We start from the raw sequence: 27,203 nt of genomic DNA on the forward strand, positions 1-27,203 counted from the left end.
TCAGTGCACAGACTCCCAGCTCCCTCCCCACTGCTCAGATCGTCGCCCCCTCCCCTCCCTACCTTCACCACCAGGATGTACCCCTCGGGGGGCAGGAGGCTGATCTCGTTCTTCAGCTGCAGGACAGCCCGCACCAGGTCCATGACGTTGCTGTACACCGTGTCGTCCGTGCGGTCCAGGTTGGCCGTGGGGGCCGGCTGGATGGACTGAGGGCGAGCAGGGCCACCGTGGGCTCGGTGCCCCGGGGGCAAGGAGGGAGAGACCAACACCCCCAGGCAGCCCTGGCCCACCAGACCCAGCCACCTCCCACCCGTGTCTCAGAGGCTGAGGGGTCGCCCAGACCCTTTTGGGGCTCGGGAGGGAGAAAAGTCCCATCCTGCAGGTGCAGAGGGTGATGGAGAAGGACTCAAACCGTGGTGCCCAAGGTCTTACCTGCGCCCCGAGTCTTGGAGGCTTCTGGGGGGGCCCCGTGAACTCCGCTACGCCATCAGTAAGGGAAAGGAAGGAGAGTCACTCTGCCTGCTCCCCGGAACACCGTGAGACCCCTGCCATGTCCCACAGCACCCTGGGGACCCCAACCAGCCCTGGCTGCATCCCACCACCCCTCCAGCACCAGGACAAGGATAACGGGGTGCCCACGGCCCAGGGGGGTGCTCCACACGGGCAGCAGCTGTGGGCACTCACTGTAATCCATCTCCTTCTCCGGGAGCATCTGCGGGGGAAGAAACAGCAGAAAATGAGGGGTGAAAAGTCCTGATGCTGCCAAAGCAGGGGAGGATCTCTGGGCACCCCCAGGGTAAGGATCCCGCTGTGCCCCCGTACACGAATACACCCGGCCCCAGTTCCCTGGGGCTGGTGACACTCACCAGAGGGGTGTTGTTGTTCATGAACACCGTCGGGTCCTGTGGGGGGAGAAGTCGTGTGAGAGGCACCGGGAGAAGGAAAGGATGGGGAAAGGGAAAGGGAAAGGGAAAGGGAAAGGGAAAGGGAAAGGGAAAGGGAAAGGGAAAGGGAAAGGGAAAGGGAAAGGGAAAGGGAAAGGGAAAGGGAAAGGGAAAGGGAAAGGGAAAGGGAAAGGGAAAGGAAGAGGGAGAGGGAGAGGGAGAGGGAGAGGGAGAGGGAGAGGGAGAGGGAGAGGGAGAGGGAGAGGGAGAGGGAGAGGGAGAGGGAGAAAAGAAGAAAAAGAAGAAAAAGAACAAAAAAAGAAGAAGAAAAAGAAGAGAAGGAAAAGGAAAAGGAAAAGGAAAAGGAAAAGGAAAAGGAAAAGGAAAAGGAAAAGGAAAAGGAAAAGGAAAAGGAAAAGGAAAAGGAAAAGGAAAAGGAAAAGAAGAAGAAGATGAAGAAAACTAAGAAGAAGAAGAAGAAGAAGAAGAAGAAGAAGAAGAAGAAGAAGAAGAAGAAGAAGAAGAAGGAGAAAAAGAAGAAGAAGAAGAAGAAGAAGAAAAAGAAGAAGAAGAAGAAGTAGAAGAAGAAAAAGAAGAAGAAAAAGAAAAAGAAAAAGAAAAGAAAAAAGAAAAGAAAAAGAAAAAGAAAAAGAAAAAGAAAAGAAAAAGAAAAAGAAAAAGAAAAAGAAAAAGAAAAAGAAAAAGAAAAAGAAAAAGGATGGATTGACCCCCCCAGAACCGTTCCCACCCCTCTGCTTCCTCCCTGGCAAAACCTTCCCAAACTTTGCCTCCTTCATCCCAACTCCCAGCAGGGAAAGCAGCACGACCCCCCCTCACCTTGCCCGACATCAGCCACCAAAACCCATCTCCGATCTCCCGGAGACCTCCACGAATTCCCTGACTCCTGGGAGACCCCAGAGCACGCCCCAGGAGCTCATTTCCCAGCTCCCCATCCCCTCGTGGCCCCGTCCCCACCATCCCCAGGACCCCCAGGACCCCCAGGACCCCCGTGCTCAGCCCCACGACACCAAACGCCAGCCCCTCGCCCCCGCAGCACCGTGCTGGGGGAGCTGGGCTTGGCTGCGTCAGCCGAGCTAATAAAAGCTTTTCTGTCTCTTTCTGCCTCCCCGAGAGCTGCCGCGTTAGTCATGCCTTAGCTACCTTGGCTCCTTGTTTAAAAAAGCGTTACAAAAGCTCATTAAGACGCAACCGCAAGCGCTTAATAATGGCACAGGTTTCACAAGATCAATTTCCCGCAGCAGCTCCGGGAGGGTTTTTTTTACAAGTGCAGAAGACAAAAGGGGTGCAGGCGAGCTGCTCTGGAGGAAAGTGAGACCCGCAGCAGGGCAGGGCTTTTGCATCGCAACCCAACCACGAAAAGCGAGCTGTGGCTTTGCCTGCACCTTCACAAGGGTGGGAGCACCCGTCTGAAAGCCCGACCCCAGCCCCGGGGCACTCACCAGGGACTTCTCCTCCTGCCGCAGCCACTGGTAGTCCTCCACCATCTGCTTCTGCTGCTTGTCCAGGACCTGCCGCATCTTCAGCCGCTCCAACTCCCAGAGCTTCTGCGCCTCCTCCCTGCTGCTGGGACGGAGGAAATCTTCCTCCTGGCGCACGGAGCAAGAGGTGATGGAGGGCTCAGCAGCCAGAGCCCCCCAGGTCTCAGCACGGGAGCCGGAGCCCGCTGTGCGCATGCAAAGCCATGCACCGGACCCCTGCCACCGTGAGCCTGGGGATGCTCCAGACCGACCCCAATGAGCCCCCGGGCTTCCAGCAGTGAGAGGAACCCACCAGCAGACCCCACACCTCGTGCACCACGTCCCAGCACTCCCAGTCCTGTGTGTGAGCCCTGGGCAGCATGCACAGGATGCCCCGGCGCGGCGCATCGTGCCCAAAGTGCGGGTGCTGATGGCACCGGGGCCACCCTGGCGTGATGGACAACACCTGCCTCTGATTTCGGGGCTGTGCAGCAGTGCTGAGGAACCAGGGCAGAGCACCCAAGCTGCCAAACACCGCCGGCTCTCCAGGTGATGATGCTGAGCGTGAGGAGCCGACCCAGAGCCCCGAGGTCCCACCCGTCCCCAGCGCACCCCTGCCCGTTCCCGAAGACGCCGTGCCCACTGCTCCTTCACCAACGTGCCCCCTGCACGGACACGTGCACAACAAGCATGGCAGGGGGCTGCAAGCACCCAGAGCCCTTCACGGGCACGATGCCTCCAGCCTCAAGCAGCACAGAGACAGGATCAGGCAGAGCACGAAGCTGGAAGCGGCGCAAGCAGCAGCGCAAAGCACGGCGCGGAGCATCGCCCCCTCCTCTCGCTCCGGCGAGGTCCCCGGGGTGTCCTGGGGGGTGTGGGGACCCCTCTCTTACCCTCATGCTGTGGCGCTTGAAGACGTTGTGGCGGTTGAGCGGCGGGGTGTGCAGGGAGCTGGCCGGAGACTGGTACTCGATGGGGCTGGTGAGCGTGGGCGAGCTGGCACACAGACCCTCGGGCACCTGAGGGCGCGGGGCGGCGCGGCACGGCACGGAACGAAGCCAGGGGGAGGTTAGTGCGGACGGACGGACAGACAGACAGACAGACAGCGTGGGAAAGCGGCTTTCACACCTTACAGAGGAGCAGCGATGGCCCCAACAGGACCCTCCTCAGCAGGAGGTTTGCTCCGGTGTCCGGAGCATGGGTTTGAGGTTTGCTGTACTCCTGCCCAAAGCCCTGCCTGGCACCAGAAAAGCACCCAAAATAGTGGCTGCTCTTGCAGGGGGTGCTCCAAGGAGCAGAGCAGATGTTGGAGGCGGTGATCTGTGCTCCCCCAGGGCAGCGAAACCGAGCTGCAGGTGACATTGGGGTGCAGCCAGCCTCCTCTCCTCCCAGCCGTGCACGCAAACCACCCTGCCCTGGGGTAAAAGCCGCTCTCCGAGCCCCGAGGCAGGGACAAGACACGGGCAGGGCTGAGCCCGAAGCGTTGCACTGTCCTGCTGGAGCTCTGAGCCCCAAAAACCTCCAGCTACCAAGGGCTGGAGCTCCGGGCACGGCTTCCTGGCATCAAGCCCCTGTCGGACCCCCGCGGGCTGCTGTGGGTGCGCAGCCTTACCTGGAACTGCAGCTTGGGAGCCAGGAGGTTGTTCTGGGGAGGAGGTTTGTACCTGGGTCTGCTGGGCTGCAGGGGGAGAAAAGCGGGGTGGGTGCAAGCCTGGGGATGCCCCGTTTTGGCTGCACATCCTTGGGTCAGGGCACGGGGAAGGAGAGAGCCCCGCAGCCTCCTGCCCACCTTGGGGGGTGGCTCCTGGAAGGACGGTGGCTCCAAGATTTTGGGAGGCCGGTGGCGGTTGTTGCGCTCCTGCTCCTTGGCCAGCTCCTTCTCCATCAGGTAAATGTCACTGAGGGGGAGAGGGACAGCACAAGGGATTGTCACAGCCCCCTGCAGCAGGGATATGGGGACGCACGGGTGGGATAGGGGTGGAAACCAGGAGGGCGCACGCAGGGATGGGGATTGCCGAGGGAAAGGACCGGGAAAGGACCGCGGGGAAGGCACAGCACCCAAAACCTCCCCTGCTCACCTCAAGCTGCAGACCAGGTCCTTGAACTTGGGCCTCTCGCTGGGGTCGTAGTCCCAGCAGCGTGTCATCAGGGTGTAGAGGACGGGCGGGCAGAGGTCGGGTTTGGGCAGGCGGTCGCCCCTCTCCAGCACCCCGATCACGTCCTTGTTCTCCAGCCAGAAGAAGGGCTGCCGGCCGTAGCTCAGGATCTCCCACATGCACACGGCTGTGGGGCACAGGGGAAGACCCCCAGATGATGCTGGAGCACCCCGGGGACCAACCCCTCGCCCTGGGGTCTTGGGGACCCGGTGGCTGTGCCGGGCTTTGTGGCAGGTCGTGGGGTTCTTGGCATTTCACCCCCAGCCCCATGAGCACCCCAAATTCACGAGTCCCCTGGGGATGCTTGGACTGCAGGGAGCCCTTTCCTAGGGTGCCTTTGCCCAAAACTCAGCGGCACCCCTGCAGCAGGGCAGGATTTATCCCCGTGCAGCAGGATGGAGCCCCAGGATGTGCCCAGGACCCGCTCCATCCCCGTCCCACCACGCACCAAACATCCAGACGTCGCTGGCCGTCGTGAAGCGTCGGAAATTGATGGACTCGGGGGACATCCACTTGATGGGGAGACGGGTGACGGATGCTGCAAGGGGGGAGGCAGACGGGGGCCGTGCTCGTGGCTGCAGAGGGGCCGAAGCGAGCCCCTGGCCCCCTCGTGCTCCCCTTACCTTTATAATACTCCTCGTCCTCGATGTACCTGGAGAGCCCGAAGTCCCCCAGCTTCACGCACTCCGGGGAGGCCACCAGGATGTTCCTCACCGCGATGTCCCTGCGAGGAGAGACCCTTGGTTATGGAGAAGGGCTGGACCCCCCCCCTACCCACACCAACCCGCTCCTCCGGCTCCCCAAAAATGGGTCTGCGAAGGGCTCCCCAAAAATAGGTCTACAAAGGGCTCCCCGGCCTCTGCCTTTTGCATGGTCCCGCTCCCCAAATCTGCCCCCCCCTGCCCCACGCTGCCCACCCCACCTGTGCACGCAGTTGATGGCCTCCAGGTACGCCAGGGCCTTGCTGATCTGCAGCGCGTAGAGGATGAGGGTGGGCACGGCGAGGCAGTGCTTGTTCTGCTCCAGGTACTGCCCCAGCTGCAAGGGGACGGGGACAGGGAGGGGGTCAGGGGCTGATAGGGTGGCACCGAGGCGGGTTGGGGGTCCCCAAAGTCTCAGTCTCCCCCCCCCCACACGTACCTCCCCGTAGGGGTAGAGCTCCATGATGATCCAGGTGGGCTCCTCCTCGGCGATGCCGATCAGCTTCACGATGTGCGGGTGGTCCAGCTTCTTCATCAGCACTGCGGGGAGACCTCCTCAGACACCCCAAAAAGGGGGGGGGCCCTCCGGGAGCCCAAACGGCACCCAAGGGTGCAGGGGGACCTCCCTGCCACGAAGCCACAGAGAGGGAGCAGCGGGAATTGCCAGGGAGGGATGGGGGTCCCATGGGTTTTTGCGCACAGATGGTGCCCACCCGCTCCCAGCAAGCTTTCAGCAGTTTTTCCTCCCCATCTTCCCAAAAAAATGGGTATTTGGGGCAACAGCCACGTCAGGGGGGAGCACATGGGACCCCTCCTCCATCTGCTGTGATCCACGTTTCAATGGCAATGCGTCCCCAAGCAGTGGGGACAGGGACAAACCATGCCCTGTCTCCCACCCCAGCCACCCTACAGGATCCCCCCATGCCCCACAGGGTACGGGGTGTTGCAGAGGAACCCCAAAAAGAGGCAGCCCCCCAACGTACCCGCCTCGCTCAGGAACTTGTCCTTGTTCTCGGGGCTGCAGTCCTTCTTGCAGGTCTTCACGGCCACGTTGACCCGCTCCCCCTTCTGCAAGGAGAGGCAGGGGCAGCTCCACCCCGCTCCCCCCCCATATAAAGGGGGCAAACGGGGGCAGGGGGAGCACGGCTCACCCACCGGGTTGGTGTAGGTGCCCTCGTACACCTCTCCGAAGAAGCCTTCCCCCAGGATCCTGCCCAGCGTCACGTCCTCCCGGCAGATCCCGTAGTGCTGCACTGAAGGGACGAGGGCGCCCATCCCATCCCATCCCATCCCATCCCATCCCATCCCATCCCATCCCGTCCCATCCCGTCCCGTCCCATCCCATCCCATCCCATCCCATATCCCCATCCCATCCCATCCCATATCCCCATCCCATCCCATCCCATCCCATACCCCATCCCATCCCATATCCCCATCCCATATCCCCATCCCATCCCATCCCATCCCATCCCATATCCCCATCCCATATCCCCATCCCATCCCATCCCATCCCATCCCATCCCATCCCATATCCCCATCCCATCCCATCCCATCCCATCCCATCCCATACCCCATCCCATCCCATATCCCCATCCCATATCCCCATCCCATCCCATCCCATCCCATCCCATCCCATCCCATCCCATCCCATCCCATCCCATCCCATCCCATCCCATATCCCCATCCCATCCCATCCCATCCCATCCCATCCCATCCCATACCCCATCCCATCCCATATCCCCATCCCATATCCCCATCCCATCCCATCCCATCCCATCCCATCCCATCCCATCCCATCCCATCCCATATCCCCATCCCATCCCATCCCCATCCCCATCCAAAACCAAATCCTCGTTCCCAATTTTGGGGGGCTGGCGGGGACGGGGTGAGAAAGGGGGGTGACGGGTGTGAAGGCACCCGGGGGTGACACCCACCTCCAGACCTCGGCCTTGAGGACTCGTCGGGGATTTCAGCGTAAATATCGGAGTCTAGGGGCAAAAAGGAGGGCGGGGGCAGCAGTGCGGGCAGGATCCGACCCTCGGTGCCCTGGGCTGGCCTGGTTTGCACCCAGGGTGCTCGGCTGCACCCCCCCCTCTCCCTGCCACACCAAATCGCAGCCCCCCCACCCCATCCAACACCCCACTGGGCTGGGTGGGGGGGAAGGAAAAGGGGGACGAAGCCCCCAGACTCACCCACGCTCACGCTGTCGGCCAGCACCGAGTGCCGCTCCTCCAGGTGCCTTTGGGGTGGGAGTACGGGGTCACCAGTGGGTTTAGGGTAAGGGTAGGGGTCCCGGTCCCCCCCCCGGGGGTCTGTGCACTACTCACGGGCTGGGGATCTGCGGCAGGCTGCTCCTCTTCTCCCTTTCTGCAGGGGGACAGCAGCGGTCACCCCCCCGGTGTCCCCTCGCCTCTCCAAGGGGAGAAGGGCAGGCACCCCCCCAGCTCCCCCATGATGTTTTGGGATGGTTTTTGGGGAGGTGTCCGGCCTCCTGGGCACCCACCTCTCCTGGGGAAGGCGATGAGGGAGGTCTCCAAGCCCCCCTGCAGCCGGCAGTAGCCGTCGATGAGGTCTGCCATGTTCTCCGCCTCGGCCAGAGAGGATGTCTTGATGGATAGGGACTGGGGGGGGGACAGGGGGGTGGGTGAGGGGCTGCACGCCGTGAGCTGAGGGGTGGGGGGGTGTGGGGATGGAGATGGGATGGGATGGGATGGGATGGGATGGGATGGGGATATGGGATGGGATGGGATGGGGATGGGGAAATGGGATGGGATGGGATGGGATGGGATGGGATGGGATGGGATGGGATGGGGAAATGGGATGGGATGGGATGGGATGGGGATGGGGATATGGGATGGGATGGGATGGGATGGGATGGGATGGGATGGGATGGGATGGGGAAATGGGATGGGATGGGATGGGGATGGGGATGGGGATATGGGATGGGATGGGATGGGATGGGATGGGGATATGGGATGGGGATGGGATGGGATGGGATGGGATGGGATGGGATGGGATGGGATGGGATGGGGATATGGGATGGGATGGGATGGGATGGGATGGGATGGGATGGGGTGGGATGGGGAAATGGGATGGGATGGGATGGGGATGGGGATGGGGATATGGGATGGGATGGGATGGGGATGGGGATGGGGATATGGGATGGGATGGGATGGGATGGGATGGGGAAATGGGATGGGATGGGATGGGATGGGGATGGGGATATGGGATGGGGTGGGATGGGATGGGATGGGGATATGGGATGGGGTGGGATGGGATGGGATGGGATGGGGAAATGGGATGGGATGGGATGGGATGGGATGGGATGGGGATATGGGATGGGATGGGATGGGATGGGGATGGGGATGGGATGGGATGGGATGGGATGGGGAAATGGGATGGGATGGGATGGGATGGGATGGGATGGGATGGGGATATGGGATGGGATGGGATGGGGATATGGGATGGGATGGGATGGGGATGGGGATGGGGATATGGGATGGGATGGGATGTGATGGGATGGGGATATGGGATGGGATGGGATGGGATGGGGATGGGGATGGGGATATGGGATGGGATGGGATGGGATGGGATGGGATGGGATGGGATGGGATGGGATGGGATGGGGATGGGATGGGATGGGGATATGGGATGGGGATGGGATGGGATATGGGATGGGATGGGATGGGATGGGATGGGATGGGATGGGGATATGGGATGGGATGGGATGGGATGGGATGGGGAAATGGGATGGGATGGGATGGGGATATGGGATGGGATGGGATGGGATGGGATGGGATGGGGATGACCCCAAGCTCCCCAGCACCATCACCACAAGCACCACAACCCCAAACCCCTCCAGACAAGGGCACTTTGGGTGGGCTCTGTTTGGGGGCAGACCCCCCCAGCAGCATCTCCAGGCAGGACCATGACAGCCCCCAACGTCCTGCAGGGCAGAGCTGCCACCCCACGGCCATCCCCATCCCACCAACAAATCCCCACAAGTGTCCCAACCCCTCCCCAGCCCCAAACCTGGCCCCCCTCACCTGGGGGGTGCCGCTGAGCCCCAGCTGCAGCACGGCCCTGCCCTCCTCCACGCTGGAGCACCTGATGGACTTGATGTGCTTGAATTCGGCCAGGCAGGTGGGCTGGGGACAGAGGCACGGCCCCACGCTGTCAGAACCAGCGGGGGGTCCTCACAACCCCCCCTTTTTCTCGGGGACCCCCTACCTTGGCTTCCTTGCTCGTCATCTGCCGGATGCCCTTGGGCCCGATGACCAGGTCCACCGTGATGTTCCACCCTTGCTGCAGGATGGGGAGCAGACAGAGGGGGTGAATTTTGTAGGGTTTTCCCCCAAAACCAGCTCTCCCCCCCTCCCCATTTTCTGCGACACCCCCCGAGAGAGACCGACCGCCTCCAGGAGGGGCTTTGGAGAGGGGCGAGCTCCAAGGTGAGAGGAGGATGGTGCACGGCAAGGGGCCCGGCGTGGGCACTTCTCCACCTTCAGCAACCTTCAGGCTCCTGCTCGAACCCTCTGGGCTTGCTCCCCTGCCTCGGAGCCCGGGGGGAAACCCACACAGCAGGGAGAAGCCCCCCAAGTGTCCCCCCCAAACCGGGTGGCTTTGGCCACGGTGTCACCAAAAGCTTTTGGGGATGCTCTGGGTGCACACTCACAACCCCACCCTGGCATTTTCACCCAAATCTGGCTGGGTTTACGGGCACGGTGGGCACAACCCCGAGTGCCAGCCTGTGATGGGGGCTTCAGGGCCACCCTGGAAGCTTGGGGGGACCATCCCGTGCCGCCCCCATCCCCTCCCGCGGACTCACGATGAGCTCGCAGCGGTAGCTCTCCTGGTCGATGTTGGCGAAGGTGGCGAGGGTGTGCAGGAACTTGAGGATGCACTCCTCCTCCCGCAGCAGGGCGTACTGCTGGAAGGTCTGCTGGATCATCTTGCGGAACTGCTTGGGCTGCGGGCAGGGAGGCTGCTGGACACGGCACCGGGGCACCCGGCACCCCGCGGGGACGTGGCCGCGCCGCGCCGCGGGGCGCACGCACACAGACACAGCAGGGCACGCACAGAATCACAGAATCACAGAATTTCTAGGTTGGAAGAGACCTCAAGATCATCGAGTCCAACCTCTGACCTAACACTAACAGTCCCCACTAAACCATATCCCTAAGCTCTACATCTAAACGTCTTTTGAAGACTTCCAGGGATGGTGACTCCACCGCTTCCCTGGGCAGCCCGTTCCAATGCCTAACAACCCTTTCGGTAAAGAAGTTAATCTGTGCTCATCTGTGTGCACATGGACACGTGTGTGCACGCCAGCACAGCTCCATGTGTGTGCACAAGAGCGTGGGTAGGTGTGCACGCATGCGTGCGCACGCCAACCCTTGCACACGTGGCCACGCTTGTGTGCGCATGCGTATGGATGTGTGTGCCTGCAGGAACACCACGCGGGCAGAAATGCTCACGTGCAGGTGTGTGCATGATACAGCCACGTACACACACGTGTGCACACGTGTGCACGCTCACGTTGCCAGCAGACACGCTGTGTGTGTCACAGCCCCCCCCCCACACAGCCACTCGTGTGTGCACACATGCGTGTCTCCGCCAAAACACCCTCACAAGCGTGTGCCAAGCCCCGTCCCCGCACGCAGATGCACACACAGCCCCGCACACGCCTCGGTGCACACACACACGGACACCCCCAGGCACCCAGGTGTGCCCCCACACCCTGCCTGTAGGTGTTCGGACCCCCCCACCCCAAGCACATCCCCCTCACCTTCAGGTTCTCCTGCATCTGGCTGGGGAAGAAGAGGTCCAGGCCCACCTCCTTCCTGGGGAGCAGAGACCCCACAGGCATTAACGGCCCCATAGGGACCCAAAAAGGACCCGTAATGCAAGGGGGGGGCACACCAGCAAAGGGGGGAGCAGGGGGTGCCCGGGCCATGGGGTGCTCCTTGGGGAGCTTCCCCCACCCACCCCACGCCAGCAAGGTGATGGATGAGGGAGGATGAGGAGGCTTGGAGCCCTAGAGCAGGCTGGAAGGGGGGTGGATGAAGGGTGGGGGGGCTTTGGGGGTCTCTCGGGGAGACCCCAGGGCTTCAGGACGGGCTGTGCCTACTCACTCCAGGAACTCGAAGTTGGACTTCTTGTCCAGGGCGTTTTGGGGCATGTCCTTGTAAAACCTCCTGCGAGAAAAGTGACATCAGGCGGCCACCCGCTCATCACCACGCGTGTCCCCCCCCCTCAAATCCCTCCTCCACGTCCTTCCCCTTAGTGCAGAGCCCCCCCATGCAAGGTGCTGGAAGCCCCCTCCCGCTGCTGCCATCCCCAAAACCCTCTCGGCTGTTCATCCTGCCAGCCCCCCGCTGCGCCCCCCTCCCAAAAAAAAAAAGACCCCAGGGGCACCTACCTGAGCTCGAGGCAGCCCAGCTGCAGGGCCATGCCCTCGCTCACCTTGCTGGCGTAGTTCTGCATGTACTCACTTCGGAGCTGGGGGGGCAGAAAGGGAGATCAGGGGGTGGAGAGGATGCCACCTGCATCCCCAAGGGTCCATGCGCTCCGGCATCCTGATCCGGGACGAGGGGGGGGATTTATTGCCATAGGACCATGGGGGGGGGGTCTGGTGGGGAGGAGGTGATGCCCCCGGTGCTGGGGGACCCCCCCAGACCTGCTGGTAGAAGTAGAGCAGCGTGGTCCTGTCCTCTGTGAAGCGCTCCATGTAGTCCTCGGGCAGGTAGCGGATCTGCAGGTCGTACCTGGGGGGCACGGCACAGCCCCCGGTGAGATCCCCAGAGGGGCGGGCTGGGGGGGGCACGGAGAGGGACCCCCGCGAGCGAGGGCTCTGTCCCCTACCTCCACTCGGCCTCCAGGTGCAGGCACTCGTATTTCTCCTGCACCTCGCCCACCGTCAGCTCGGGGTGCAGCCAGTGGATCTCGTCCGACTTGACGTGCTTGAGGCGCAGCCCGTAGCACTCGGCCAGCTTGATGTCGGGCCCGATGCGGCCGCTCACCAGGATGGATTTGATCACCTCCTGGGGACAGGATGGGGCAGGGAGGAGTGGGGCTAAACCCCCTGAAAGCCCCCAGGACCCTCCCCAAACCCTGTCCCCCCTCTGCGTCCCCTGCGCTGCAGCCGGCTCCGGCTCAGAGCTGCTGCGGTTTCAGCGTGGGCACCCTGTGTGTCCTCGCACAGAGCCCAAATTGCTCTCGCCACCTGCCCCACGGACTTGACCCCAAGCCACCAAGGTCTGCAGATGAGCTTCAGCCAGCTCAGCCACGAGGAGGAAACCCAGCACAGCCCCGTGCTCAGCCCCTGCAGCCACCGCTCGAGCTCTCCAGCCTGCTCTGCAGAGACACAGCCCGAAGGCGACCGAGTTTTTTTTTGGGGTGTTGTTTGGGGACAAAAAGCCTGAAAGGGTCATTTCCAGCCTGGAAGCTCAGCAGAGCTGTCCTGACGTGCTGAGGGCAAGCTGTCGGGGCAGGCGTTTCCTCGCCGCGGCTGGCACCGCGGGCACCGTGCCCACGGGTGTGGGGACAGCGGGGTGGCACGCACGGCCCTGCAGCTCCTGCCTGGCCTTTGCTCTCTGGCTGGAGGCCAAAAAGCGAGCACAAGCTGATGGCACAGCCCGAGCTGTGCCTTGCAGCGAGCGCTGTGCCTTGCTTTAGGGGGGGGGGTGTGAAATGCTGGCGGTTGCGCCTAGGTCCGCAGGTCAGAGCAAGTCCTTCTGAAATAAAATCTCCCCGTCTCCAGCTCCTTGTAGCTTTGGGATCTCCAAATCCAAGCATGGTTTCCAAGCCACCAGGAGCCCTCGGGGAAGTTCTGTCCCTGAGCTTATCCTGCTTGAAGCCACAGCAGCTTCTGGCATGGGGAGGAGCGACCCAAAGCATCCCAGCCCCATGCCCAGCCCCGGGGACAGCCAGACCCTCTCCGTTTCGTTGTCCCCGCTTGCATTCCCCACAGCCATCTCCTGATGAGTCCTCTCCTTCTCCAACCACTCCTGTGCTCGTCTCCAAGCCCTTCTGCCACGCCACGAGCTCCTCCCGGGGGACACGAGGAGGGGATGTCCCAGGAGCGACCCCCGGCTCAGCTCTGATCCCCTCCACCTGGGCTTCCCCCCCGAGAGGGAGCAGCGTCACCCCCTGCACCCACATCCCCTCTGGGATGCTGGAAACCACCCCAAAACATCCACAGAGGGATGAACCATGGCCAAACTCCTCTTTGCTGTCCAAAAAGGGGCAGAGTGACTCAGTGGGGCTGAGCCCTGCTGCAGGAACTGACCGTGGGGCAGAGGAACCCTCGCCCTCTCCAAGCTGAGCTGCTGGGGACACCCAAATCTCCTCTCTGCCCCCCAAGATTTGGAGCCCAGGGGCTCTGGGAGCTACCAAGCCGTGAGAAAACCTCCTGCCAGGATCTCCCCCTGATGCCAGACGGACAAACTGCCCCGAGACACACCAAGTCCCCTCCCGCGCGCCTCCCTGCCCAACGTACCCGTATCTCCGTCGTCACCGGGCACTTGACCAGCTTGAAATTCTTGCCCATGTTGAAGCTGTTGCTGTAGAAGCACACCTTGAGGATGCGCATCTCCTCCCGCTCGGCCTCCAGCGGCCCCATGCCCAGCGTGGCCTCCAGCGTGCCGCCCAGGCTGCGGAAGGAGCTGCTCCGCGGGCGCCCCAGGGGCTCGGGGACCGCCGACATCCTCAGCACGCCCGGGGCGCTAGGAGCTGAGCATCCCTTCCCTGCGGGGAGAGGAAAATATTGCTGGGGGGGGTCTGGGGGCGGTGGGAGAGAGAGGAGGGGCACCCCAGGGGGTTGCGGGGATGGGGATGGGGTAGGGGCACCCGTATGGGAAGGAGGGAAGGGGATGAAGGGATGGAGAGCGATGGAGAGATGGAAAGGGAAAGGGAAAGGAGTGTGTGAGGGTGCTCTCCCTCCCCGTGTGCTCCCCTCCAGGCACACACGGCCACCGAGCACTGCCTGCGTCCTGACCCAGCACCTCCAGGCAGGACCTGTGTGTCCCCAGCACCCCCTTTGTGTCCCCAGCACCTCCAGAAAAGTGTCCCCATGTCCCCGGCACCTTCAGAGCAACACCCCAGTGTCCCCAGCACCTCCAGAACAGTGTGTCCCTGTGCCCCCAGCACATCTTTTGTGTCCCCAGCATCTCCAGAAAAGTGTCCCTGTATCCCCAGCACCCCCAGAGGTATGCTCCTGTGTCCCCAGCACCTCCTTTGTGTCCCCAGCACCTCCAGAGCAACACCCCAGTGTCCCCAGCATCGCCAGCACAGTGTCCCTGGGTCCCCAGCACCTCCAGAACAATGTGTCCCTCTGTCCCCAACACCTCCTCTGTGCCCCCAGCACCTCCAGAGCAGTGTCCCCATGTCCCCAGCACCTTTGCCACAACCCCTGCGTCCCCAGCAGCTCGCTGCTGTCCCTCTCCGCGCGGACACCGCCGTGCGCACGGGGCTTGGGCTCCGTTACCCAGCTCTGGCCCCAGCTCCCCCAGCACAGCGGCCACCCCTCGCCCTCCATCCCACACACCCGGTCCCATTCTCACCCCTTTCTCCCTCCGTCCACGGCCCCAGAAAAAGCAGGACAAGGCTTCGCCCCGTGCCACGGCGCAGCGCCACTTCCTAGCGGAGCCGAATTTAGCCGAGGGCTCCGCGCAGAGACACGAGCAGAAAGGGGGAGAGAGCAACCCCGGGCCCGTCACCACGCGGAAGGGCAGCGCTTTTTTTTTTTTATATCGATTGGCCCTTTTTATTTTTAGAGGCCTTCCGAACAGGTAGCCCGCTCGCGAAACGTCCCGCAGGCTGGAGGGGAAGTGGTTTGAGTTTTCGTTTTACCAGAAAAAAAAAAGAAAAAAAAAAGGAAAATAAAATAAAATAAAATCAGCCTGCGTCGATCTAAAAGGGCATGGGATCGTGGATGATTCCAAGTGGATCCCGAATCTTTTTTTTAGTGGGGTGTTTGGGGAGGGCTGGCAGGAGGGACGGGGAAAACCCTGTCCTGCATGCCCTGGGGCCGCTCGCTCGGTGCCAGCGGCTTTCCCAGGCTGTGCTCTTTGGTTGTGCAACCAGAAATGTGGAAATTCACCCGTTGTAGGGCCCTTCCTGGGTCCAAGCCCTCGCTGAGAGCTCGGCCCTCGAGTTACTGATTAACAGGCAGGAGGCTGTTTGCAAACAGCAGCCCGGCTGCTCGTGGGACGAACCCGGGCTGCCGCGGGGGAACGGCCCCGGTTTGGGGGGTCCCTGCCCTGGAGGAATCATTTCTGGAGGCACTGGGGGGGCTGGGGAGGATGTAGGGACACCCGGAGGGGTTTTCCCTGTAGATCCAGGCAGGTGGCAAAGGGACCTGGAAGGCAGCAGGGGATGGGGAGGGTGGCACCCGAGGGGTCCCCGCTCTCCGCAGCGTGCCCGTGGGGCCGTACAGATGGGGACAGTGCAGGGACAACCCCAAAGCACCCAGGGGGATGTGACAACCTCTGGTACTGCTGGGGACGGTGTTAGAGCAACCCCAAAATGCCCAGGGGGATGTGACAGCCCCTGGTATGGCTGGGGACAGGGCAGGAGCAACCCCAACGTGCGCCTTGTGGTGCCCGGCGAGGCGCTTCGTGCAGGATTCGAGGCTGCCCGCTGGCTTTTCTTCCTCCCCATTTTTTTTCCCTTTTCCCCTTCTTTTCTGCTGGAGCATCACCGAGATTCCGTGGGGACACTGGGGCAGCAACCCCCGGGGGCAGGGGAGATGCAGCCAGGCACCCTCGGATCCCTCACAACCCCAAAGTCTCGGGGTTGCTGTGCGTGTGCGCTCACACATTTCACACCGTATTTTTTTTTTTTTCTTTTCTTTTCTTTTCTCGGCTTCGCAGCAAGGCGCAGGGAGGATCTCGCAGCAAGCCACATCCTTTTGCGGAGCCCTCCGACAGCCCCTGGCCCTGCAGCGATGCACCCCGTGGCCTCCCCGCTCCCCAGGAGGGCTGTGAGAGGGGTTGGGGGGGAAGGGGGGGTGCAGGGACCGCCGGTGCCCCCCGCCCACGGTGGCCGTGCCGTGCCTGACGCTGTGGCCACCCAGCCTCGCTGTGCTGGCCTCCCCCTGCTTCCTGCTCACCGAGATCGAAATAGAGATAGGGCCGAGCAGAATTTGCAAGCCCCCAGCCTGGCCCGGCACCGGGGGCAGAAATATTCGCTTGGGGTTTTGCTGCTCGCCAGCAGAGGATGGGTCCCCCCCCCTTGGTGACACCTCTCCTTCCACCCAAGAGGGTCGGCCAGCCCCTCGCTGCCCCTCGGTGTCCCCCCCCCGTCCCCAAATTCACAAACTCCTCACCAAATTGCACAGCAGCTTCTCCTGCGAGCCCCGGGCACCTACAGCCGAGCCCCGTGTCCCCCGGGTGTCGGGGGCACCCTCCCGGGGGTGTCACGGTGGGGACGGGGCCACAAAGCTCAGCTCCCGGGTGGGAAGAGCTTTAGGACACGCGCTGGCGTTTCTCGGGGTGTGTGCAGTGCCTGCTTCTTCTTTCTCCCCACCTTCCTTCCCTTCTGGTTCGCTTTCCCCAGCCCCGTTCCCACGACGCAGCCCCTTGCGCTTTCGCTGGGGCCGAGCCCAGGGGACAGAACCAGGGGCTGGGTGCCCCCCCGCGTGTCCCCACCCCGGTGGGGGACGTGGGGAGCACCCCACAGAGCACCCCACACCCTCACAACCCCCTCCAACTCCCTGCATGAGATGCCCAGCCAAAAAAAAAAAAGTTAGGAAGCAGGCACAGCACCCCGGGGCGCATCCCCGCCGCCTTGGGCACCCCAAGGACCCCTCATCTGGGGTGGCCATGCCCCACGTTCACCTGGCCATACACAGCCCTCATTTTCAGGGTGCAGAAGGGGCAGCACCCCATATTTCCCCCCCTGCCTTCTCACCTCCCCTCTGGCACAGGGAAGGGGTCCGAGGGATCCAGGCTCTGCCCCGGGCGCAGCGGTGCCGTGTGAGGACAGCGACCCCGAACCGAAACCAAGCCCCTGCACCCCAACACCGCCACCAGCCCCCTTCCGAAGCCCCTGCGCCCCCCCTACAGACCCTCCCTGTCTCCTTGGGGCTGTGCTGGGGCACCCTAAAACGCCCCCCCCCCTGCACCCAGCCGCCCACACACGGGGCGCACCGGGAAGTTTCTGGTGCCGCCGCCGCTCGCTCCGGGGACGCGGAAAGGTTCCGTGCTCGGGCACCGCTTCCCCCCCAGCCCTACCCAAACCCCAGCCACTGTGGGGAGGGGGGGGGGGTCCACACATCCCTGTGCACCCCCAGCTGAGCCCCCCCACTCTCCCCCGAGCTCGGTGTGACGAGTTTGCCCGTTCTCAGCCCCCCTGGTCGAGAAGAACGGGGCGAGGGGCTGCGCCCCAGCGCTGCCCCCAGGGAAGCCGGGTTTTTTTTTTTGGGGGGGAGCAGGAGGTGAGGGGCACTTACAGAAAGTGGGGGGGCGTCCCCTGTGTGTCCCCCCCGAGCCCGTGCCGGCGGTGCTGCCTCTTCCTGGTGACGGGGCCGTGCGGAGGCATTTGCATAGTGCCTGTCACGCAGCTCATGCTCGCACATGTGCCGTGCACGGGGTGCAAGTGGGGAAACTGAGGCACGGCTCTCCCCCCCCCCCCCAAAAAAAAAACACCCCCAAAACACCCCACAAAGTGTGGGGCAAGGGTTTGGGTGCGCAGCAGCACCCAGCCCTCTTCCCTGCCCACCCCACAGCAAGGACCCCCCCTCATTGTCCCCCTAATTCACCCTGGGTCAGTCGGCTCCGGCCCCATGCTCCCCGTCCTGCCCCATGTCCCCCCACACAGCCCCCTTGCCCCCCACATCCCCAAATCTGCCTCAAAGCGCCCCAAACCCGCTGCATTTCCACCCCCCAGCCCCCAGTTTGGGGCTGCAAGCCCCCCTCCTCCCACAGGGCTGGGGCAGCGGGGACCCACCACTTACCCCAGCCCCCCCAAGCCCCCCGGTCAGGGGGCTCCGTCCCTCATGCCAGCATCCAGATTATGGCACCCCAAACCATGCTGCCTGCTCCCTGCTCAGCTCCAGGACCCCCCCCCAAAAAACAAAACCCCAACCCCCAGCCCCTTGCCCCCCTCCCGGGGGCTGCAGCGCTGCGCTCCGTGCCAAGGTGCCCCCGGAGCACCCCGGGCAGCGGCGATCCCAATGGCCAGGGACGAGATCCCAAAAGCCAGGGACGAGATCCCAAAAGCCAGAGACAAGATCCCAAAAGCCAGGGACGAGATCCCAAAGGCTGGGGACAATTGGGGGCCCCCGCAGCGCTGCTTGTCCCACCCCAGGAGCCTTAGGGTGCCGGGAGCCCCGCACCAAGCCTGTGTGCCTCAGTTTCCCCTTCCTTCTGGGAAAAGGGTGAGGGACCCTTGGACACCCCAAGGACAGCTCGTTTCACCCCCGTACAGGCAGACCCAGCAGCAGGGAGTGGGGCCGGGCGCTCTGCAGCCACCTCCCTGCGGGTCCCTGCCTTATCTGGGGTGTCTGCGCCCCGTATCTGCCCCAAACCCACCCTGTCACGCCAACCCCGTGTCCCCCGCGGGCACGGCGAGCAGGATTTCACCTCCCCGCTGTAGACACAGGGTCAGGAGCACAAAACCACCTTGGGGTGCTGCTGAGACCTCCAGCGACATCCCTCCCAGGTCTCCATCCCCTTCTCCCACCCATAGGGGATTTGTCCCAGGTTTTGCGCCATCTGGACCCCAAATACAGCCCCGGGAACCCCATGGGAGCACCATGCCCTGCCTCGGGGACTGCTGCCTGTCCAGGCAGGGAAGGCAAGGCAAAAAGACAGCAGGGTTGGGGTGACGGGGACAGCAGGACGAGTGTCCCGTTGCAGTGGGGTCGGGGTGTGCGGGATGGTGCTGCTGGCCCCGCCACGTGATGCCCGGAGGAAGCAAATTTCACAAAGCAGAGGGAGGAAATGACACAAGCTCCAGCCGTGGGGATGGGCTGCCCCAAAAGGGGGGTGTTGGAGCAGGTACAGGGGGTGCCGTCCTCTCTGCTTGCAGACCCCAAACCAAACCAACCCCCTGCTGACACCCCTGGCGCCCCGTGACACCCAAAAACGCTGCCAGCGATCCAAAAGCACCCCCAGACCCCATCGAGGATGGGTCCCAGCACATCTCCACCTGACACCTCTCGTGCCGCAGGGCCATTATCCCCCCCCTCACCCCAACACCCCCCCATTTTTATAGGGTGCGGGTGTTTTTGGGCGCAGGGCTGTGCCGGGACACGCATCCCACCTCCCAGCCCGGTGCACCCAGGCAGCTGGGCAGGGCGGTGGGGGCAGCAGGCTCCCGAATATCAGGAATTAGGCACGGCGAGCTGCCGTGACGCCCACGGCCGGCAGCTCCCCAAGGGGGGTGACTCAGGCACGGGGAAAGATCCGCGTGTTCCCGGCACGGAGCCGGCGAGGGGACGCGGCACGGCCATCTGCGCAGGAACAGCTCGCCACCAGGCTCCCTGCGAGCACAGAAACCTCCCCAAAAATGCTCAGGGACGGGGTCCCGAAGGCAAAATGTCCCCGCCGGGCTTGTTTGCCACACCAGTCCCTTCTGGTCTCCGCACTGACGGAGAGCTTCCAGGCTGAAAATGCCCAAGTTTTGTCCCTTTGCCATGCCACAGCCATCAGATTCTCCGTGCTCCAGCTAGCAGCAAGCCCCCTGGCACAGCCAGGGCAAGGGACCCCCTCCCCGAGCATCCCCAGGCTCTGTGGGCAGCGTGGTCCATCCTCAAAGCCGTCTCTGCTCACCCAGGCGTGCTGCCCCTGAGAGCCTCCAGCAGCAGACTGCTTGGAAACGGCGATTTTCCAGCAAAACTCCAGGTGAGCAGGAGCAATAAGCAGCGCGTTTCCCTCCCCAAAGCTTCCAGCCCATCCTGCTGCAGGACCAGGCTCCCAGGACCCTACGGATGTGCCCAAACCCTGCGCTGCATCACGGGGAAAAGGCACGAGGGAAAGGCACACCGACAGCCTGGCAGAGGTCCCAAAGTCAGGCTGGGGGGGTCGGCGAGCCCCTGAAAGCAGCAGAGGGGGTGTTAGAGGTGCTCCCCCCTTGGGGTGATGCAGAAAACACGGGGTTTGCCCAGGACTCAGAGCTCAGCCTCATCCCTCCGCACCAAAATGGTCCTCCCAAGCGCCGCCAGGTTAAAAATAACCCCGAGCAGCACACAAAGCCTCCCCTCGGAGAGGGGAACAGCTTTCCGGGAACATGGTGGGCGTATTTCCCGGTACCCTTTCTGCTCGAGAAGGAAGCCGAGGGCTCGCAGCATCGGGTTTTGGCAGGCGGGTGCCGGTCGCTAGGCATCCCGGTCGCCAGGCAACACGCGGGTACCGCGCGATGCTGCGCCTGCATCCTTTATTTTGGGGAGGGGAGAGGGTTTGGGGCAATAACCCACCCTATAGCCAGGGCTGGTGTGGGGCAGCATCTGTGGGATGTGGCTGGCATCACCACGCCGTGACACCTGCAGGGTTCACAGACTGGAGCAGCACTCGTCCTTCCTCTCCCACCGGTACCAGAAGCACCCAGTGTCTGCTGGAACACACACTAATTAACCTCCTCGGCTCCACCTCTGCTTTATTAGGGAAACTCAGCTCCTCCAGCCCCCCTGGGCAAGCTGTGTCGGGGCAGAAATCACGCCAGAGGGTGCCAAGCTGCAGGTCCCCCTGCGCATCCATGCCCGTGCCCCGTGCTCAAGCCCGAGCTGCGTCTCTGCAGCCTGGAGCAGCTCAGAAGCCACCACCGAGCCCCCTCCCAAAGTCTTTTCCCTTTCCCAACTGCCAGGCCCCGGCACGGGGCGCTCTGAGCGTTTGGGCAGTGCCCACGAGGGGGTCCCGCCGTGCCCCTCGCTTTATCTGCGCCACCCCAGGCGGTCGCAGCGCGGCTCGGCACCAAGCGTCCCCCCCGGCAGAGCCACGCTGACCCAGCACGCTTCTTTCTCAGCAGGGCTTGGATCTGCAAAACGTGGGGAAGTTTGCGTTTCTCGGGGGAACTCTGCTGAGTTCGGGGAAATTAATTTCTGTCATTTAATCGAGCATTTCATTTCACCACCATCGGTCGTTTCAGCGCGCGCTGGCACGCCGCTCGCTGCAAAAGGCCCATGCAGGGCAAGATCGCCACAAAGCTCAAAGTTTCTACCCTTTGCTAAGTTTCCAACCTTTTTGTCAGAATAAATAAATAAATAAATAAATAAATACAATTTTAAAGGCCATTTTAAACGTGAAATAAGCTGAACAACCCCCAGAGGTGCCTCCTGCTGTTTGCCCCTCTGCGCTCATCGCTCTGCGGACACCAGCGCAGGGGCAACGCGACGTTTATTTGTCTTTAACTCCCCCAAACTGGGAGATTTTTAAAATCTTCCATCAAACCTGCAGTGCACGGCCCCTAGGATTTAAACTCAAGGTTTTCCTCGTGCGCCCTCGCATAATTGTCTCCCTGGTGGTGCTCTGGTTGGCACCGGGAGCACCCGGCCTCCTGCACCCTGAATGCCCCCTGTGCCAAGCTCCTGTGGGATGGGGGCAGCTTCTTTTTGCCCCCCTGTCTCCGAGCACCATGGACGGGGCAGCGATGCCCTCTTTGTAAAATGGGGACAGAAATGCTCTCACTTTGTAAAACGGGGGGCAGAAGTGCTCTCACTTTGCCAAAGGGGGGGGGCAGCGATGCTCCCACGTCACCCATGGGTGCTGCATTCCCGTGGCTGCACGCCCTTTGCTATCTCTGCGAGGGGCAGGGCCTGGGAAAGGGGGGGGATTTCCCGTCTGAAATCCCTCGGTGCTTCAGCCTCGGGAGATAACAACGGGCAGCAGAAGGCTCCAGGTGGAAATTCCCCTCTCCTGTGGCTGGAACCGGCCACGGGGACAGGCGCAGGTATTTCGCCTCTGGCTGTAGTGGCAGAGGGAGCTGTAGGAAATCCCCCCCTATCCTCCTCCTCCTCCTCTTCCTCCTCCTCTGCTATGGCCCTGCTGCTGCCTCAGCTCGGGGTGCTGTGGGTCACGGCGTGGGGAGCCCCAACCTGCCCCCCCAGCCCCTTTTCCATCCCCCAGCCCTCGCCAGCTGGAGCTCAGCAGCACCACCAGCATCAGCGGGGCAGGGAAACCCTCGGGGACACTCACAGCCTGCTTGCGTGCCCCCAAAAAAAGGGGCAGCCCCCCGCACGGAGGGAAAGAAGGGGCGTCTGCAGGGTGCTAAGCGTGCGAGGTGGTGGGCGTGCAGCGGGCTGCGGGTGCATTGTGGTGGCCGTGCATTGTGTCGGGGCGCATTGTGGTGGCTGTGCAGCGCGGCGAGGATGTGCAGGGAGGCAGGCGAGCAGCAGCGGAGGCAGAGCAGCTCAGGAAGCGAGGCAGGGGCCAGCTCGCCCTGGAAAATCCTGGCCGTGGCAGCCCTCGTGCTGAAATGGGAGTTGATGGAAGCCGCGTGGGCACGGCGTCGGGCTGGTGCCGCGTGGGAGGCACGGGGAGCGAGGCAGGACTCAGCCCTGCGGGGAGGGATGAGGGCAGGGAGGAGGCTGAGCTGTCCTGCATCTCCTAACGGGGCACACGGTGCTGGTAACCACCCTGGAGGCCACCTCCACGGGGCACAGCATGGCCCAGCAGCTTTTTCACACAGAAAAGGACACGTCCAGGCCACAGCTCGCGTCCTGGGATGACATGAGTCATGCCCAGCCAGCGGCTGTGTTTTTCCAGCGGCTGCACGGGGAGCCCGCGAGAAGTCTCCCTCTGGAAGAGGCCGTGGGTTTTTCCCCGTGGGAAGCAGAGTTTTGCTGGAAGCACCTGGGGATTGTGTTATAACACGAAGCGTTTGCGCTGCCCCCAAAGCGAAAAACATGGCTGAACGCCGTGGGGTTTCCCCGGCTCGCAGGAGCTGCGTTTCGAACGCGACGTGTTCCTCTTCCCCTTTGAAGCTGCTTCCCCAAACACAGCTCGGAGGCCTTGCCGTGATGCCCCCGCCCCACCGAGCTGCAGAGAGGTGGCCAAGCCAGCGAGACGGTCACCCCCTGGAAGGATTTTTCCTATAGAATATAAATTTTGCCCCCAAATTCCCCCAGGGAGATGTCTCCCCGTGATTTTTGTGCCGAGCATCCTAGCTTTTAACCTCCCTGCTCCCCGGGCTGCCTCAGCGGAGGAGGAGACCTGCGGATGCACGCTCGCCTTCAGGAATGCGAGAAGGCTTCGCAGGGAAGGTTCACGTCTCCCATCTACTCCTCGTGAGTAATAACTGTGCCAGGGAAAAAGCAAAATGATTCAGATGTTGCCTCCCCAGCCCCCAGCCGCCTGAAAAGAGCCTCGGCGCCGAGTGCTCACAGCAGCTGAGCACGAAGGCGTGGAGACGCAGAGCCTGGGGACATGCCGGACCCACGGGCGCCCTCGCACTCCGTGTGTGTGTCTTGTGGGGTTTCACACCAGCGTGTGCAAGACACCACCGGCGAGGCTGAGCCTGCATCTGCCACGCACACACCGACACCACGGGCTGTGCGTGCGCCCCTGCCTGGCCTTTGGAGACGTGTTGTGACCCCCTTGTGGGGTGCTCCCGCATGGCACCGCTGCCCTGTGTGTCCCCCGTGGGACATCCCCAGCTCTGTGCGCCCTCCTCTCCTGTCCTGGCACTCCGAAAAGCTGACCCCATGCAGTTTGTCCTGCCCTGTCCCACACTTGGATGCAGAGGGGCTCTGCAGCTGGCTGCCCCCAGCAGGTTGTAGGGCCCTGGGGACGTTTTGCCCTAAAAAAGCCCCTCCTCTGGGCGGTTTGGACACGGGCAGATTCACCCCCTGCATCACCCCGACGGGGCTGGCTTCGGAGGAGCAGCGTGCCCTGCCTGGATGACACAACCCCGGCCCAAAAGGGAAAAAGAAACTGCAACGAGAGGCACCCAAAGCAGAGCAGCACTCGGGCACGCCGGCACCTAGTGAGCACGGGGGTGTTGCATCAGCCCCTCGCACCGTGTCCCTCGTCCTCCCCGTCTCTCCCCCCCCTTGCTCCTCTCGAGGTTGGCCAGGAGAAACCGCCCTGCCCTTGGGCAAACAGTGAGCTGGCAGCAGATAGCAGAGCGGCACCTCCCGCCCCGCCACCACGGCCCAGCTTTTTTTCCCCAGCACCCCGGCACGGATGCGAGCGACGGCCCCGCTCCCCTTTTTCGCCCCGAAAGCGAGCGGTGGGCGCTCACCTTGGCCTGAGGGGCGCGTGGGGGACGCCTTGGAGCGGGCTGGCCCCGTGGGAGGCTCGGCAACCTCGCCGGCAGGAGGGTTGCCCGGGGTGGGTGCGTGTCCCGCGGGCTGGTACCGGTGCCGAAACCACTCCTCCCCGCCGCCCGCTTCCGGATAGGGCTCACCAGGGCTGGCGAGAGCCACGGCGACGCCGCCGAGGAGGAAGAGGAGGCAGAAAGCGAGGAAGGCCCCGGGATCCCTTCACCTGCCCACCCTCTCCGGGCCCCACGGTGCGGGTCGGGGCAGGTCCCATCCGGGAATTTGGGCACGGAGCCCAGAAAGCCGGTGTTTGGGGCCGGTCCCGTTCCCTGCTCGTACCTGGGAAGAGCTGGCAGGCCGCCCCCATGGAGCCCCGGCGCTGCGCAAGGGTCGGGGCAGGAAGGAGGATGGTGCAAGAGCTGCTGTGCCAACGTCCGGGGGTGCGGGGTGGGGGCTGGCACCGCCACCACCACCGCCTTGGGCCACCCCCTCCTGTTTACGGGGTGCCCCAGGGCTCCCCGGATATTTGCTCGCCGAGGATCCCCTCCGCAAGGTGGGCTGCCTGGAAAAGTGCCCCCAGCCCCGGAGCAACGCCAAAACTTAACCTCAGCTGGGGCTGGGCACCGAGGAGCCGAGGAAGAGCTGGAGGAGGAGGAGGAGGGGTCACCCCAAAACACGGTCGTGGTGGTGGTGGGGGGGGTTGTGGGGGCACAGCCGTGCAGCGGGGCGGGATGGGGGAAGCAGCGGGGTGAAGCCGCAGCGGGGCACTTCCCCTAAACCCGGGCAGGCGTCTTCCTTCTGCCGCCAGCTCTGCAGGCAGAAGCCACAAACTGCATCTGCTGCAGCCCCGCAGGCTTCGTGGGCTAACGGGCTCCTCCTGGGAAGCCCCGCTGCCAGCAGGGTTTGGGGGAGCCGTGACCTCCCCGGGGGTCCCCTGCAGAGTGCCCATCGGTGGCTGCACCCCATCCCGCAGCCCCACGGCGTGGCACAGGGGGGTCCGGGGGGTTTCTCCCTGCGTGGGTGCCTTGGGAAGAGGCGTTCAGTGACAGCTCTTACCCCAGCATCTCTTTGCAGTCCTCTCTCCTCCCCTCCTGCCCCAAGCTCACCCTCGAGGCACAAGGTTTGGGGCACAACTCCCTCGCTGCACGCACCCAACGCAGCCAGAGCACCCCAAAGCTGGACACGGATTGCAGCAGGACCTCCTCGCGCCCCGAGGGGTGCTGGAAGGAGCCACAGGGACCAGACAAGGCCCCCCTCGGGGACCAGGAGCAGTGGGGATGAGCACAGGGTGGTCACCATCACCCTCTGCCAGCCCAGAGCTCCCGCGGCGGCTCTCCCACGCAGGCGGAGCGGCGCTGACAGCCTGCGCCCACTCTCCGCTTGCCAGCCGAGCTGTTTCCATGCCTAAATGCCATCAAAGCCCTGCAGCTCCCTCCTCACACCCCGTGCGGGCCAGCATCTCCAGCAAAAGGGCAAGGGGGGAAAGCGCCGCGGGCAATGGGTGACCCCCTCGTAGCATGGGTGGTGTTTTTGGGGGGGTGAGGGCAAAGACCACCGGCTCCAGGATCCCCTCTGCTCGCTGCCACGGCTCCGTGGAGAGCTGCAGCAGCTCCCCGCACACATTTCTTCTCTCCCCGTGCCCTCCCGAGGAGGTGCCTGGGCTCCTCGTTAAGTTTGGGATGGACACTGCGGGACGCCGGGCAGCACGGCCCCCCCCCGGGGAGCAGGGCCAGGCTTTTGTCCTGCTGATCCCTGCCCAAAATGAACCCCAAAACCCCGAGCCTCCCACCCACAGCCCCGAGACTTACAGGAGAGCTGGTTCAACAGCCTGCTGAGCCATCCCATGCTCCTGCACCCAGGGCGAGCTCGTAGCTAAGAAATGCTCGAGAGAAACAGGTTTCCCCCCGCCTCCCCGACCCCCCCCTCCTTCCCCAAACCACCCTCTTCTTCTTGGCACAGAGAGAAGCGATAAAAGCTGACAGGATTTATTAATAGCACCTCTCCCATCAGCAGGGAGCGGGGCTTGGGCACGGCTTCGAGCATCCCCGCACGGGGCTGCTGGAGGCCAAAAGGCACCAACTTACTTTCGCCAGGGTGCAGGGGACGGTGCCGGAGGGTCTGGGTGCCGGAGGAGGAGGAGGACACCGGTGGCAGCTCCGGGGCCCTCCAGCAGAGGTTTGGCGTGCTGAGGAGAGGAGCAGAAGAAGTTGTGCCGTGCCGGAGACAGGCAGAAAGTGGGGAGACGCAGGCAGGAGAGGCGGCTGGGGGTGTCCTTCGAGCAGGAGGGTGGGATGCAGCGGTCCCCACTCGCTCGGAGCCGCTGCACGGCTGCTGCATGTTATTGCTGCCATCTTCAGGACGGCCAACCCGAGCCGGAGAAATATCCTCCGGGCTTCCCACCCCGGAGCGAGTCCCAGGAAAGCAGCTGTTTGCATGATGGACTTGGAAAACCCGGCCTCGATTTTTGGTTTTCTGGGAGGAAAAATCCCAGTCCTTGGTGCTCGGAGCAAGGGTGGGAGGCTGCTGCGGGGCGGGCACAGCGCTGACACCCCCGCGTCGCCCCCAAAATCCAGCTCCGTGGCAGTGCTCGGTGCTGGGGACACCCCAGCAGGGCTGGCAACGGGGTGATAACGGGGTCACGAGATTGGGGTGCTTTTGGGGTGGGTGTCACTAGGAGCCGGGATAAATATGCTGCTGGTAAGGGATGCACCCCAACAGGAGCATAGGTGCTCGAGTCAGCAGCGTGGGGGCCCTATTTCCCCAGTGTGGGTGCCCCCCACCAG

At 63.2% G+C, this 27,203-nt stretch overlaps 1 protein-coding gene across 1 annotated transcript in view; it reads right to left on the reverse strand.

Annotated features, from left to right (window-relative positions):
* The window catches only part of PTK2B (protein tyrosine kinase 2 beta), a 28,587-nt gene extending 1,732 nt beyond the window's left edge, over positions 1 to 26,855 (reverse strand). Inside the window, 30 exon segments of the mRNA XM_032184528.1 lie at positions 63 to 206; positions 433 to 488; positions 685 to 712; positions 867 to 902; positions 2,345 to 2,491; positions 3,256 to 3,381; positions 3,975 to 4,040; positions 4,152 to 4,260; positions 4,441 to 4,645; positions 4,967 to 5,056; positions 5,142 to 5,242; positions 5,441 to 5,556; positions 5,659 to 5,759; positions 6,203 to 6,287; positions 6,375 to 6,472; positions 7,154 to 7,207; positions 7,412 to 7,458; positions 7,547 to 7,586; positions 7,723 to 7,840; positions 9,266 to 9,367; positions 9,450 to 9,524; positions 10,048 to 10,188; positions 11,008 to 11,062; positions 11,354 to 11,416; positions 11,641 to 11,720; positions 11,899 to 11,986; positions 12,084 to 12,262; positions 13,720 to 13,967; positions 26,505 to 26,817; positions 26,820 to 26,855. Of these exon segments, the coding sequence (XP_032040419.1) occupies positions 63 to 206; positions 433 to 488; positions 685 to 712; positions 867 to 902; positions 2,345 to 2,491; positions 3,256 to 3,381; positions 3,975 to 4,040; positions 4,152 to 4,260; positions 4,441 to 4,645; positions 4,967 to 5,056; positions 5,142 to 5,242; positions 5,441 to 5,556; positions 5,659 to 5,759; positions 6,203 to 6,287; positions 6,375 to 6,472; positions 7,154 to 7,207; positions 7,412 to 7,458; positions 7,547 to 7,586; positions 7,723 to 7,840; positions 9,266 to 9,367; positions 9,450 to 9,524; positions 10,048 to 10,188; positions 11,008 to 11,062; positions 11,354 to 11,416; positions 11,641 to 11,720; positions 11,899 to 11,986; positions 12,084 to 12,262; positions 13,720 to 13,967; positions 26,505 to 26,817; positions 26,820 to 26,855 (3,147 nt within the window).
* Between the last annotated feature and the right edge of the window lie 348 nt (positions 26,856 to 27,203).

This window comes from Aythya fuligula, chromosome 3, assembly GCF_009819795.1.
Source record: "Aythya fuligula isolate bAytFul2 chromosome 3, bAytFul2.pri, whole genome shotgun sequence".
Lineage (NCBI taxonomy): Eukaryota > Metazoa > Chordata > Aves > Anseriformes > Anatidae > Aythya > Aythya fuligula.